Source organism: Rhodofomes roseus (genome assembly GCF_022264815.1).
Source record: "Rhodofomes roseus strain CIRM-BRFM 1785 chromosome Unknown C8Q71scaffold_1, whole genome shotgun sequence".
Lineage (NCBI taxonomy): Eukaryota > Fungi > Basidiomycota > Agaricomycetes > Polyporales > Fomitopsidaceae > Rhodofomes > Rhodofomes roseus.
In genome coordinates this window covers 1,374,304-1,388,529 of record NW_025952957.1, presented here as the reverse complement: position 1 = coordinate 1,388,529, position 14,226 = coordinate 1,374,304, and the positions used below count along the sequence as shown (strand labels likewise).

The following is a 14,226-nucleotide window of genomic DNA, read 5'->3' as shown; positions in this document are numbered from 1 at the left end:
GCACGTCCGGCGCTCAGAGGATCGCGCTTCCTGAACGCATCCAGTGATCCACTACATTTATCACCACTTTACACTGACATTCAAGCTGACGTTCAGCCCATTCGTGAATTGAAGCGTATAGCTCCAACGATAGCCACCTAAATACTTGGTACACATCCTAGGAAATGTCTCGCCCAGCAGTGGCCGACAACCTCCCTCCCAGTGCGCGATCAATTGCTCTCCTGCTTGCATCCACACCCACAGTACAGGATGCACAACCCGGTGTTCTGCACCAACTGCTCGAGTTTTCGCACCGGTATACAACACAGGTGCTCTCAGACGCGCTCGTCTACGCGGAGCACGCAGGGCGGTCAGGGAAGGTCGAGATGGACGACGTGGTCCTCGCGGTGCAGGCCCGTGTCGGCTGGGAGTTTGGAGGGCGTGTCCCCAAAGAGGTGCGTCGCAGACCCTTCCTTGGTGCTAGTATACACTGATGTGTTGTCCTATTCACAGTACATTCTATCGCTCGCGACACAAACAAATTCCGTCCCCCTCCCCTCCGTCCCCGAAGTCTTCGGCGTCCGGCTTCCATCTGCGAACGAATGCCTCACCTCAGTTGACTTCGACTTCGTCCCAAACAAGCCCCCGCCCGGCGTCAAGCTCTACGACGAGGATGTTGAGGAAATCGAGGAATCCGACGAAGATGAGGACGAGGACATGGAACCCGCCGCTATCCCCGCTGCGTCGCAAGCCTCTGCGGCAGCGGTCCCTCCAATGTCTGCACAAGCCCAACCGCAGCAGCCTGTGGGAGCGCTGCACACGCCGTCGGACGTTGATATGATGACGCCTGGTGCACGGGTGGAAGAGGGTAGCGAGGTTGATGAGGAGGATGGTCTGTTTGGTGGAGCTGGCGAGGACGAAGAGCAGAGTGGGGATGAGCCCATGGAGGAGGTACCTGCTGCATCACAGGCAGAGTCTGCCACCAACGGAGTGAAGCGCAAACTGGTAGAAGAAGAGGATTACGACTAAGTTGGTTGTTCTCTCTCAGTCTGAGTGCATGGGACTTATTTGCTCAAGGGAGGCATGTATTGTACTGTAATAATAGACACATAAACTGTACTGAGGTCTACGAGCAAGATCCATGAACCGAAATGCAGATATGAAGATGTGATGAAATTTCAAACGAGAAAGTGCGAGCGAACAGATGTTCATAAACCTTCGTGCATCCGTTGCGCGATGAATGCGAAGAGCAATATGAGCAACGTGACGATGACGACCCAGAAAGTCCAAGCTGGATGTCCGTTAGTGTCAATCAACCCTGACAGCACAAAGCGATGGTACACACAGGTAGCTCCCAGGTTCTCGGGCACAGTGACGACGCGGATGCTGTTGTCGGCACTCCCGGAGACGAGGAGATTGGACATAGTGTTGAACCGCAATGTCGTCGGTGGGAAATCGTGTGCTTTCAAGATGGTCACTAGTGGCTACATCGTTTAAGATGCAAGTAAGCAGTTTGCCGACACACCGTTAGTCGATCACGTACTGCTAGTGTCTTCGCATCCAAGATACCGACAGTGTAGTCCGAGGAACCAAACGCAACCAGCTGGCCATTGGGACTAGACACCTGTGAGTAACCGCTCATAAACAAAGAGGAGGTTCAGATGTACCTCACGTCGAAGCACGTCACACCCTTGTCTCCCACTTTGCGTAGCTTCGTAACCTCCCACTTCTCTGTGTTCCACCTACAGACGAACGCACGTCTTGGAGAAGACTTTGTTCGTGTTCTAGGCGGGACCGCATTCACTAGGGTGTAGAGCACCTTCTCGTCCTGTGGGTGATACCTAGGACGGGCGTCAATGGTTGCAGTATAGGTTTTGTGCGAAGGGCCTACACACCTCACAGACCGGAAACTACTTCCTGCATTATCACCCGGTAATGTAGGCCGTTCTACTGTCTCGAGTAGTTCGAGCGCCGGGAGGGCATTCGCCTTCTCCTTTCCAGCAGCCTTCTCGCTCTTTCCTTCTGACGGCGGGAGTGCGTACACCAAGAGACTGATAGTGGTCGCCACAACGAGCTACTCCGCATGTTGCTGTGGGCCAAGTGAACATAAAGCATAGATGACAACTTACAGTGGTCGATGAGAATGTCGCGTCATAGATCTCTCCCTTATCAAGGTGAATGGGAGACGCCACCGGCGAGAGGGACGGATACTGCAGGAGAGACAGCTAGCAAGGGATATCAGGAGTCAGCCACCCTGAACTTGAGAGAAACATGCGTCGTGCTCACATCCTTTGTACCGGCTGCCGCAAGGAGGTTACCAGAAGGCGAGAAGACGGTCACTTTCTATGCTCTGTTCAGTCGTTGCTATGACTGCGGGATGCTCAACAAACCTGAAAGTCGTCCTCAAGCTCATTCACTGTCAATGTGCTCTGAGTCTTCGAGAGAGCCAGCCTGCCGTTGTTTCATTGATGTGTCACACGCAGTGGCGGAAGGACATACCTCTTGTCCTCGACAGCGAATAAACGACAGTTCTGATTCGCACCACCCTGCAAAGCCTCGGCCGAGCTGTTTACGCCGCATGCAATGAATCTCTCCAACGGATGAGCGGCCATGCTCATTGGTGCATCTTCGCCCTTTTCTAGCTCGAGCTCGTGTAGTAACTCGATGTGCTTGTCGCTATCTATGCGGTACAGACGCTGTTGTTACAAGTACCATGAGGCATGTCATCATCAGAGATGCGGAGGCACGAGAGCTCACCAGCTTGTTCTTGATGCCCGTCTTTGATTGACCTCCGCCACCTCCGAGGACGAGCTCATTCTCGGAAACGAATGCGGAAGAGTAGACCGGGAAAGCGGGCAGCGAGTGAGGCGTGTGTTTCGTTCGCATCTCTATTGACCCAATGCTTCACCAGAACGTTAAGTAGTCGCAGCTACGGCAGGGGATGCGGGTGTCAGGAGAAGGAGTCGCGAGGTCGACACGTCTAAACGCGAGGACGACGCGTCCGGGCAGGTCCCCAGCATCGCACGTGCTCAGCTGTACTCGGCTTCTACACGCCCAAGCGCGCCACCCCCAGTCCGGCCAGTCGACCTACAGCCCCACCGCCATGTCCCCCTCCATCTGATACCTATTTCCCCCTTCTATCTAGATGCTAGCTCGCCATGCCGATACCCAGTATCGCTTCAGTGCTCTACGGTGCGATGTTTAAAGACGGAGACGGCGGCTATGAGATACCTAGTCTCCCTCAAATAAGTCGCGGTACCTTCGCCGGGATCGTCGTCGCCATCTCCGGGAATGTGGTCATCTCGTTAGCGTTGAACTGCCAGAAGCTTGCTCACAAACGGCTGGAGGAGGAACGCGCCGCCCATGGGGATGAGTTGCAGAGCCGGGGAACGAGCGGTGAGTTCAAGCGATCTATGGCTTTCACGTACTGGCTCCCGTTGCTGTCTCCATCCCAAAAGGGGTCATAGACGTATAGTATTTGCCTCTACCGGAGCCGCACTCGGCTTCTGAGTACGAGTAGCAACGCACTGGGCAAGGCGACTGCACACTAGAGGTGATGCCTGGCGGCCCAGCTTTGCTCAGGCTAAAGGCCATTTGCTTCGTAGGCCGCTACTCGACTTTCCCCCAGATAACGAAGTCCTCTGCTCTCCCATATTCTTTGTGGGATGCGCAGGATGCATTGAATTTATTACTAGTGATGCGACTGACCGTTACACTAACAGGCCAGAACACCCCGACGACAACTCTAGGAAGCTATACACCATCCCCTCAGCCTGGTACTCCTGCTATCGCGGTTGTAGAGACAGAACCACTACTTGGACCACCAAATCACACGCGACTCATGCCACCGGCTTATGGCAGCGATCCTGCTCTCGAAACGCGGCAAAGGAGAAAGAAGCGAGCTTTCTTGTCCAGGCTATTCGTCTTCCGTGAGGACGATGAACATCTATTCCAGGAGACGGACTCTGCCCATCTCGCGACAACCCATGCGCTCCTGCCAGTCGACGTTGTCCCAGCCCATGCAAATGGTGACAGATGTCCGTCAAGCAGGCGCACGACATCTGGCGAGAGCAAGACTGAGATCGCGGGGAACGAGTCCGACTATCTGAAGTCGAAACTTTGGTATGTCGTAGCCACGTCAAATTCGCATGTAATGTAATCTTCTCATCAATCCATTCTTAGGTGGTTCGGGTTCATCCTCATGAACATCGGCGAGCTCGGAAACTTCATCTCTTACGCTTTCGCCCCCGCCTCAGTTGTTGCCCCGTTAGGCACAGTGAGTACTGCGCACCTCGGGCAATGCGGCATTGTGTGACAACGTTATGACAGTTTGCCCTTATCGCCAACTGCTTCTTCGCTCCACTCATGCTGAAGGAGAGATTCCGCAAAGTGAGCGCACCTAGTCTTTGATAAGAGCCTTCTGCTAAGGTACCGTAAAAGCGGGATTTTATGGGCATCCTCATCGCGGTAATGGGCGCCGTCACTGTTGTGCTGTCTGCCAACCCGTCCGACGTCCGACTTGGGCCTGACGCTCTCGTCCACGCAATCACACAACGTCCGTTCGTCATTTATGCAGCTATCTATATCGCAGGCGCCGCAATCCTCTCCATATTCTCTGAACGTGGAACCGGCAAACGGTATGTGTACATCGACGTTGGTTTGTGCGCACTGTTCGGTACGTTTCTCGAGTTTGCTCGCCTGCGGACGTGCCTAACGGCGGTGCATAGGTGGCTTTACGGTGCTCTCGACCAAAGCATTCTCAACATTGCTTACGCTAGAGGCATTTGAAATGTTCTCTCAGTGGATCACATACCCTGTGCTACTGGTAGGGCATTCTCCATTAGTCTTGCGCCGATTTTTTTGATTGCAGCGTCGTGTTCCTAGGTGTTGATTAGCACAGGAGTTGGCCAGATTAGATACCTTAACCGTGCTCTCATGCGCTTTGACAGCAAGGTATGCTTTCCGCACGTAAGCCTATGTGCCACTTTTGAAGCTCACATGTTCCAGGTTGTCGTGCCTACACAATTCGTCTTGTTCAACATCTCCGCCATCGTTGGGTCAGCCATTCTCTACGGCGACTTTGCACGGGCCACCTTCCATCAAATCGTTACCTTCCTCTACGGCTGCGGTGCGACCTTCGCAGGGGTGTTCATCATCGCCTGGGCACCGTCATCCCCAGAGGAGCCGGAGGATGACGAGGACGAGGAGGGTACAATCGGCGACGCGCCGCCGTCGGCTGAGACAGACGGGACTATCACTGGGTTGAGCTCGACATCCGGGAGCGTCGCGAGACGCACCCGGGTGAGGATCCTTGGGCCGGATGGCTCGCCGGCGACGCCTATTCTAAGGAACAGGCAAAGTGTTGTCAGCATGTATGGGCTCTCGCCCGCACAGGTATGTCATTCTTGTTCATGACACAGCAAAGAGCCTGCAGACTCACTACGACATACTCAGCGCGCTCTACTCCTTGGGTCGCCACCGCGAGATGACGCATCTCGGCCTCACTCGCGGGACCCCGAGCGCGAGGCTGCATCTACTCCCGAGTCTCTGCGTCGGCGGCGGACAGTGAGCTGGCTCGGCGAGGATGGTCCGCACGGTCTGCGGCGGACCCCCACAGCCCCCATCGATGTCACCAGGGAGAATAGCCGTGTGCGCGCACAGAGCCATAGTGCTGCGGCGAGCAGGAGCGTGAGCCAAAGTCCTTACTGAAAAGCATGCTATAGGGTTTTCTACATTATGCCCTGGACTGTAGTACGTGTGCTATCTATCTAATAAGTAGTACTGATTTAGCAGTGTGCCCGGGACAGAGGACTCGTTCAGCCTATTATTAGAGTGTGTACAGTAGATTGCTGTTGTGATGTGTATATACTATATGGAATGGATGCGCAATTGAACTACTCTACGCTAGAACACGTCTATGTGGGCGCTCAAATCGTGTATGAATAATGAATGAATGACGAGCGACGTGCGGTCGGTACTAGAATCATTGTTTGTCCCTGTTGTTCAAAGGCGTGCGATCCTAATAGATACAAGCAACCGTCCGCCACATTATCGGGGATCATCCCCAAACGGCGACATTCCGGGGATTGCTGTTCTACACTCTCACCCTCTACTAACAGTGGTGATCAAATAGGCCATTCACTCTGACTGCAGAGGCTGTGATTACTTCGAAGAACGAATCCGCTCTAACAAAGTTCCTCCTGTGAGCCTCTCTATGTCATGGACCCAAATGATGCCCCAGGAAACTCGGGCCAACGACGGATCGATCACTCAAAGAGTGCTCGAAAAACTGCCAGCGGAATTCGTCCTGCAGCAGTAAATATACCTGCGGCGATACAAGGGACAACGGCGAGGAAAGTTGGCCGTCCTGGCGCACCGCCGGTGCCGATGCGTGGAGCTCAGCCGCCAGTGCGTCCGCCCCCGGGCCGCGGAACAGCTTCCAAGAGGGTCGAGGGGCGACCTGCCAGACCACCTGGGCCACCCGTTCAACAGCGTTCGGAAGGTGGGCAGCAAACACGACCAGCCCATACGTTAGCTCGAAAGCAAGCTGGGCCAGTGCAGCTGCAACGTGGACAGCCTCAGTTCGCACTCGCCGCCGCGAAGGCGCAGGCTCTTGCGCATAGGGCTACGAAGACGGTCATATTTCCCCCTTGGCTCGAAGCCAATGATGTATCCTCAGGAACCCGGCGCCGTCGTGGCGTGGACGATGTTGGCGGACGGATGGCGCCTGGCCGCACCGGTATCTCCAATACGGCAGTGGTCGGAGGGCAGCGGATTGGACGTGTACAAGTGGGGCCAGGGATGAACCAGCTGCCCAGGCGTCCTAATCGCAACGCCGAGGGTGGCATGGACGGCTGGGTGGTTGGACCACATCTCACTATTCAAAGGGCCGGTGAAGAGACGCGCAGTAGTGACGACGAGGATCTTGAGAGGTACGGTTGTATGGGTGTGACCAGCACCAGACGAGCTCATAGGTATGTCTTGATGTCAGATATGAAATTGCACGAGCTACGAAAAGCGCACGCAAGCGATCTACCGACGTGTCCATGCCAGGGAAGGCCGCGCGTAAAGCAGTGATATGGGAGTTACCTTCGCCTGCAAAGGTGGTAAGGAAGTCCCAGGCAGCTGCTGGCACTCCTGACGATATCATCGACTTGGCGTATAGCTCCGATGAAGGCGAAGATAGCATTGACCAGCTCGCTACTGCACTCGATGCACTGACGCTTGCACCATCGCGCCTCCAGCAGTTCAAGCAACTCCCATTCCTGTTGCGTAACCTACACAACGGTTTCAGGCACAGATGTGAAAGGTCGGGTATCGCAACGGCACCAAAGAGTGCCCCTACAGCGCCAGTCGGTGTTGTGTACAGGTATGACTGGGAGGCCGGGACGCAGGAAGCGTCGGGGAGCGAATCGGACCACATATACGAAGAGTGGCGGGGAGGTATGGACACCTGGTCCTGTCCCCTCTGTCGTCTGCATGGTCAATTTGATACTCGTGAGATGTTGGCCTTCCATCTACGACAAGATCACAATGAGGTCAAGGTACTATGGAATCAGTCTCAACGTCGAGAGGTGGGTACAGTCATCATCTTCTCGAATCTGGGTTCATATGCACTCATCATACTTCAGGGGATAACATGGGAGATCGTGCTGACGATACCTGATATACCGGACGACACCGACAGCTTAGTGGATGAAGCCTCAAGCTCTGACTCAGAAGATGACAGTGATGTCCTGCATGATCATGCTCAAACCGAAATCAGGTAAGAGACCTGATTATTCACTGACTGATACGAGGTTGCTCATCGTCATGCCAGAGTGTCTCCGCCTCTCGTGTCGATTTCTCCTGTGGTAGCAGCCTTGTCACCGCCCCCGGCGATGGAAGAAGCACAGCGGCGCTCTCCCATACCTCCAGACATCGTTGATGAAGTTCCTGGGCCTCCGCAACGGCCGCTCTCTCCAATTCTCATACCGAAGAAGTTCCGCGAGCCTTCCCCGACGCCATCCAGTACTGCTCAAGCTACTACCCGGACTCGTTCGACAACAGGCCCCCCACGGAGGCAGCACACATTATCTACGAGAGGCTCCTTGCCTGCGCGTTACCCTTCACCCCCTCCCCCATCGGATCTCCTCGGCCCTGCAGCTCAGTATCCATACATACCGGACGGCGAGTACTCGTGCCGCCCTGGCGGTCCAAAAGTATATGACCTGTTGAGTTCATTGGCACTAGAGCCGTTCGGTGTACTCTCGTGGATGATCGTGGACAGGGAGGAAGAACTATTTGAACTTGACGACGTACGAGATGAGGACAAGGTGATGATGGCCCTCTGGAATCGGTGGATTATGCTGCATCGGTGAGTCGTACGACGACAAGACATGGACGATCATCGACATCCTGTCCTGACTAGTGTGCGTTAGGTCCGAATACATCTTCAAGGGCTATCTCAAGGGGATCCTCGCTTTCGTAGACGAATATTGGCGCACAATACACCGTGCGGCCGGGTGGGGAGCCCTCCGCGCATTTCTCGTTGTACGTGTACCTATCATTGTGCTGATATCATCAACTCATCAGGTCATGAGCATAGATGCTTGTAGCAAATAGATTTTTGTCCGCCTCCGAAGTGGTCAAAGTGTTGAAACATTACGAGTCACATACAGGGATGGAATACTGGTACCAGGACGCCCCATCAGAGGAGCCAAATTAGTGGAGGTCGTGTCTCATGTAAATCTATCTCTATCTTCATTACGCTATCCGTATTGTCAAGTACAACTGCGTCGAGCTCCCAGCGAAGCTGTTGCCTACGTCGTCCAGGGTCCATGAATGAGAATAAGATGAGCAAACGCCCTCCAAGGATTCAGAATGATCATAGCCTAAGCACTCCCGCAGGCGGTGGAAGATGTCCAGCATTGATGGATGCAGAGGGCTCGGACGCCGCGAAAGTACAGTAGCACCCGCAGCCGGTAGCGCACTCCACTTGATGCATCGCTCTCCCCCCCAAGCAAGATACATGTGTTACATGCCCACAGATGAGGCAGTTATGCGAAATCCCTGATGCATCTTGTCAGTCACGTAATGCGGACGATGATCGTTGATAACCCACCCTTCGCCGGAAGACGGCAGACTGAACAGGTGGGCGGTCGCGAGTTTCCTCCACAGATCGCGCATTCCGTGTTGGAGTCGTGGTCGCTCTGAAGCACCCCGTGCTCGCAGATTCGGGCGCAACCTTGCATCGTTGGCAATGAGTGACTAGAATATAGCACTAGGGGCAATAATATACCTAGACGATCTCCTGCAACGGCAGTGTCAAACACTGCCGAGTCCATCACGGTAGAGAGCAGCTCCCTCTCTACGGACTTGAGCAGTTCTGTCCGCTTGTTAGGTAGACCCCATGCTAGGAGCATCTCTGCATATGCCAATACATGACATAGAAGCTGTGTCCGGAGGCTCTTCTGCAATAAAGATCTGTAAGGAGTGTACATGGTCAGGATGGACTGAGGGATGATTATAGTACTCGCTCACAGAGGATCTGGAGGCTCGAACGCAATGTGAACATTAAGCCGTTTTTGTTCAGGATCTAATCTAGGAGCCGACAAGACTTGCGAGAAGGTTGGTCGCCGTGTGTGCCCCGCAGAGGAGAAGGTGACCGTGGACGTCAACGAGGATATTTTTGGCGCTTCCGACCACGACTTAGTTATCGGAGGCGTACGTTGTACAGACGAGTCTCTATGCTGTCCTGGGTTTGGTGATGGATATCCACGTGTGACATGACCACCATCAGGAAGTGGGATGGGCATTCGGGTCTTCGGGCCTGCATGAAGTGGTGAGGCAGACTTTCATTGGAACGGGAGCGCTGTCGTACCTGTCATGAGTTGCCTCATACTATTAGTGTTGAACAGACTCGACCAAGAACCCCGTGACGAAGTGGGAGAGGACAGAGGAGGTGCGACGGGCGTCGGGGAGAGCGATGTGCGTGACCACATAGGAGACAATGAGATCCTGTGCTGGAGTGCCCTACGATACTCCGGGGTGTCGATGTCGGGCGTTTTATGTGGTTGGAAAGCAGCTACGTAAATGCGACATTAAGGGACCCTAGCACTGAAGAACGGACAGACAACTCACGCGAAGCTGTCGTGCGCAGGAGGAGGGCAGACAACATGGCTAGCATCTGTATGTCCTTGTTCTGGGACAGCTCTTGATACCTACGCAACTGGTTTGGGTGACTGCGACGATTGTGTAGGTCTGTCACTTACAGCTTCGTTAGAACCCGAACGGCTAGCACTCGATGGTCACGCGTGATGGTTGAATGCGACACATGCCCAGCGTGACCCGATTTCATCCCCTGCGTGAAGACAGCCTCCAGTATCCGCATTATCCGTTCATGGTCGATCCGGCCTCTTGCCTTCGCAATGTCAGCATTCTCTTTGCAGCAATCTGCAGGGTTGTCCACGGCAAACGTATACTCTGAGGCCATCACGGCATCAATGCCGACTAAACCAGCTGTATCCTTGATGAGAACAGAACTGCGCCTCTGCGGCAGCAGCGAATAACTGGCAGGTATGTCCTCCACAGGCCTAGAATGTTCTGAGACGCGCCGGGATTTGAGCTGCGAGTAAGTGAACAGGTTCGTCATGATCCGCAGGATATTCCCCGCATCGTCAGCTTGATTGTTTGCCTTGGTTGTCGAGGCGCGGTCCTGAGCGGCGTCCGTAAGCCGACGAACAGCGTCAGACAGTAAGGCTGGCGACTGGAAGAGTCGAGGAGCCGTGTCCGGGCCACGAGACGCTAACGACGGCGATACCGAGATTTCACGCATAGCATTCTTGACAATCCGTGGTGGTGCAGGGAAGAAGCATACCAGTTGACCTATAACACGAACTTGAGATCTACTGGCGGTAGCGCACATTGCCAAGACCACCGCTCACCATTGGGCCCGAATACACCTTGAGATGTCCGAGGCTCTGCGAGATTCTTGTCGGTCCTCAACAACGAGAAGCTAGTGCCCCGGTTACGGCGAGTCGATGGTGGCATGTCCTCATCCGATGAGGACTCTGAGTCTATTCCATTCCGACGGCCGTCACGTTTCTCGTCATCGCCAAAGAGCAGGAAGCGCAAGCATTTCTCTAGGCATGGTCTTTCCTTCTCCCGAATGACGCGTAGTCGTCGTAGGATGAATGCGCGAGTTGGCATATCAATGAGTGGAGTCCTGTCCATGTCGACTCTTGGAATGCCGTTCGGATAAGAGGCCTGAGGGTAGTCGCGGGGGAAGGTGAAGGTGGTCCGGATGAACACCGACGTGCCTTCGCCCCACGGACCATGCAAGCCGAAGGTGCACTTCCGCTTTTTCGTCAAATCTCGCGCGTCTTCGAGTTTGACCTTCGAAGTACTCAGTTTGTTGATGACGCTTGTGATCCTGCAATCGCGTTAGTGCACTTCTGAGCGCTGGAGGAAGTTGCCTGACTCGTCGTGTAAAGAATGGCCTGGTTCCCCTTCTCGATGGTCATCCTCTTGACTGCCTCTACGCTCGCCGTTGCGTTGTTTGTTCGACATGGCAAGAGACATTGACCGATTTGCAACCGATGGCGGTCTCGACGCCGAGTTCACGCGGGAAACATTTCCGCTCTCGGTCCCGTTGTTCGGGCCTGAGCTCCCTTCCCTCTTTGTCCCAAATTCGATGCTTGAAATCCAACCGTAAGGGGTGATAGGAGCAGACCGACCAGCGAGATGACCTCGGGTCATTGTTCCTCTCTCTTGTGCGATGGGGATAGGTTTCGAAGGCCCGCGCGACGAGCTGCTATCATTGTTCTCTTGTTGTGGCGCAGCCAATTCCCGCTCCAGTGGTAGTTTCGGATTGTTCGCATGAGAGGGTCGAATGGGAACCGGCGCTCGGACTTCAGCAAGTATACCTCGATGACCAACGGGCGCAGAGAGTTTGGGAGGCAAGTCGTTGCCGACAGGCGGATTGCTAAATGACACCTTCGTTTCGCGGCGGGGCGCTTCATGGCGATGAGGCTGCGTAGGTGTAGATAGTCCTGCTTTCTACAACACTCATGAAGTACCGATAGACACACAGGTGTTCGAGGTACTTACGTGCATTGACTCTGCGTCAATGGGCCAAAACCGGAGAGTCTTGTCCTTAGACCAAGTGATCAGCTGGAAATCGGAACAGTCTGATCAAGAATGAATGTGAGTACTATCCCAGATGCCGATGGAGTGAATCTCACCCTGTCCACCCCTTCGCCAAACGAACTCCTTAACGACGTCTGCGTGGCCTTGGAAGACATCTACCGGTATATGCGGATCGTCGTACGCATACATCTCCAGAGCGGTCTCACTTCTCTGCGGCAAACTCAGAAGGCCTCGACCGAAGGGCAGATCACGGGCTCTCCAAACGGGATAAGCAGTATGAATGTTGAGCTTTGGGACATGTCCGCCATCCTGTTGCACATCCTGCGTGTCCCAGAGCTTGATTGACTTGTCCAATGAACAGGTCAATATCTCGTTGCTCCGGCCGTGCACCCAGTCAATACCATAGATCTTTGCGGTGTGTGCCCTGATACGAGACACGGGGAGAGAACCTTTCTGTGCGAATCTCAGCGGTCGAACGTCGTACACCAGGGTCTAAGAGTGCGCACCCGCCGATCCCATAGCAAAACCTCATTTTGATGAGAAGAAGCCAAAAGATTACTATCTTGGCGGTTCCACTTCACCTGTGTACCACCAGCTGCACGATACGTCATGAGTCATTGACTTGCCGTGCACCCGAATGGTCTACCCACAACCAAAGGCGCATAGACCTGTTGAGATAGTTAGAGACTTCGTCCTTACGCACACAGGGATGTCGCTTACCCATCACTGGCTTTTGTGCCGCACGGAGGTCCCAAGCCCATAGCCATGAGTCGATCCCTGTGCTCACTACTACGTCGGGCTCTGTGTTGTGCCAGTTGATATCGGTGATAGCACGGTAATGCGAGCGTAGAACATGCTCAATAGACGTCTTCCCGGTCATATAGAGGTTCCATATGAGGCTAGCGAAGCTGTCAGACAGCGGCCCAAGCAGGGGTAATCTCTTCTTAAAGACATACAGCTTCTCGCTTGAGGTTGACACAATGTATTCGCTGCGAGAGAGGTGCGGATTCCATTGCACGTCGGCGACATCCCAAGTACCTCCTTGGGGAAGAAAGCTAGCAAGAGTTCGGAATCGAAGCATATGCGGAAAGCGGTGTTATTCAGACGAACCGAGGTACGTTTAGAGGCGCTTCCAAGTCGATGATGAAGAGGCCATTTCGTCTAGACAGACGTCAGCCAGAAAACACGATAGTGCGTGGGACATACGTCGCAAGGACTACATCCCGACTGCTAGGACTGATGCTCATCTGTGAAAAGAAATTATATCGATTTAGTCTTCCGTCGATTCGTGAACACGGTACTGTTTGCCATGCGATTCATAGAGGTAGCGCAGCACCGCCTGATGGAGCCACGGGCATGTCTGCAAACACCTCAAACACGCGGTTCATACATCGCATGTTCCTTCTAGCCCAATGACCACTATGAATTTGACGCACTCACATTGCCTACGGCATCGCCAACTAGCTTTTCCATGGTGATTTGGAGACTCATTCGAAAGTTGCTATCGTCTTCCTGGGAAACAGGCTCCATGACGTCCGGACGGATCGTCATCGCGCTCGACATGGCTCGCTGCGACTGCGTCGAGCAGATACCACGTTCAACCCTTATGTAGTGGTGACTTTCCCCGGCACAGCGTGGCGTTCGTCCTGATCTTCTTGTCAGAGGAGTTTGGGGGATCCACCACAGGAAATCATGGATTCAGAGGTTCTCGATAGACGGACATGAGGGTCGCGCTGAACAGCCGAGACGCGTGCGGCGTTCAAGTTGATGCTTTCAAGCTTCAAGACGCGACTAGTCTGTAACTCCACACACAATCAGCACGCCTTGCCTCTGACCTCGCCCATAGTTAGCGGCAAACTCTCTGACATGCACCTGTGGAGGACATCGTTATACATAAGCAATGGGGCTTGTGCGGCCAAGTCCACTGCCGGATGTGTATGTGATTCTGGAGGTTCGGGATCGGAGGCTCAGAACAATCAACACGCCCATTGTCGACGAACGCCTCATGTCTTCGCGCTTGCCCCTTGCACGCCGCACCCCTCGTGCCGTAATGTCTCTTCACCTCCTCTGAGCTTTATATCGCGTCTGCTGTCTAATCTCATCCTCACGACTCACGCC

General features: G+C 54.2%; 5 protein-coding genes across 5 annotated transcripts; 3 read left to right on the top strand and 2 right to left on the bottom strand.

Annotated features, from left to right (window-relative positions):
* The first annotated feature begins 41 nt into the window (after positions 1-41).
* C8Q71DRAFT_730714 (transcription initiation factor IID, 31kD subunit-domain-containing protein) lies at positions 42-1,110 on the top strand. Its single transcript, XM_047922122.1, has 2 exons — positions 42-434; positions 493-1,110. Exons 1-2 carry the CDS (start codon positions 165-167, stop codon positions 1,006-1,008), a joined length of 786 nt encoding a protein of 261 aa, XP_047784774.1. The 5' UTR covers positions 42-164; the 3' UTR covers positions 1,009-1,110.
* Positions 1,111-3,014, bottom strand: C8Q71DRAFT_730710 (WD40 repeat-like protein). The gene is made up of 10 exons (XM_047922121.1): positions 2,737-3,014; positions 2,479-2,675; positions 2,370-2,430; positions 2,266-2,322; positions 2,109-2,204; positions 1,875-2,053; positions 1,647-1,820; positions 1,523-1,595; positions 1,325-1,463; positions 1,111-1,270 (listed from the first exon to the last, which is right to left on the bottom strand). Exons 1-10 carry the CDS (start codon positions 2,863-2,865, stop codon positions 1,188-1,190), a joined length of 1,188 nt encoding a protein of 395 aa, XP_047784773.1. The 5' UTR covers positions 2,866-3,014; the 3' UTR covers positions 1,111-1,187.
* Positions 3,015-3,055: 41 nt separating this feature from the next.
* Positions 3,056-5,889, top strand: C8Q71DRAFT_730707 (DUF803-domain-containing protein). The gene is made up of 9 exons (XM_047922120.1): positions 3,056-3,375; positions 3,702-4,101; positions 4,162-4,255; positions 4,309-4,368; positions 4,420-4,654; positions 4,707-4,804; positions 4,864-4,932; positions 4,987-5,373; positions 5,434-5,889. Exons 1-9 carry the CDS (start codon positions 3,138-3,140, stop codon positions 5,686-5,688), a joined length of 1,836 nt encoding a protein of 611 aa, XP_047784772.1. The 5' UTR covers positions 3,056-3,137; the 3' UTR covers positions 5,689-5,889.
* Positions 5,890-6,031: 142 nt separating this feature from the next.
* Positions 6,032-8,782, top strand: C8Q71DRAFT_21954 (uncharacterized protein). The gene is made up of 6 exons (XM_047917095.1): positions 6,032-6,911; positions 6,971-7,553; positions 7,611-7,744; positions 7,799-8,335; positions 8,400-8,511; positions 8,567-8,782. Exons 1-6 carry the CDS (start codon positions 6,199-6,201, stop codon positions 8,684-8,686), a joined length of 2,199 nt encoding a protein of 732 aa, XP_047784771.1. The 5' UTR covers positions 6,032-6,198; the 3' UTR covers positions 8,687-8,782.
* On the bottom strand, positions 8,593-13,897 carry C8Q71DRAFT_21868 (uncharacterized protein). Its single transcript, XM_047917085.1, has 18 exons — positions 13,549-13,897; positions 13,315-13,355; positions 13,219-13,269; positions 13,065-13,163; positions 12,829-13,007; positions 12,759-12,776; positions 12,615-12,703; positions 12,204-12,561; positions 12,070-12,149; positions 11,441-12,018; positions 10,905-11,392; positions 10,233-10,845; positions 10,102-10,181; positions 9,842-10,045; positions 9,502-9,790; positions 9,260-9,444; positions 9,083-9,205; positions 8,593-9,030 (listed from the first exon to the last, which is right to left on the bottom strand). The coding sequence occupies exons 1-18, from the start codon at positions 13,669-13,671 to the stop codon at positions 8,846-8,848; spliced, it is 3,783 nt and encodes a 1,260-aa protein (XP_047784770.1). The 5' UTR covers positions 13,672-13,897; the 3' UTR covers positions 8,593-8,845.
* Positions 13,898-14,226: the final 329 nt, after the last annotated feature.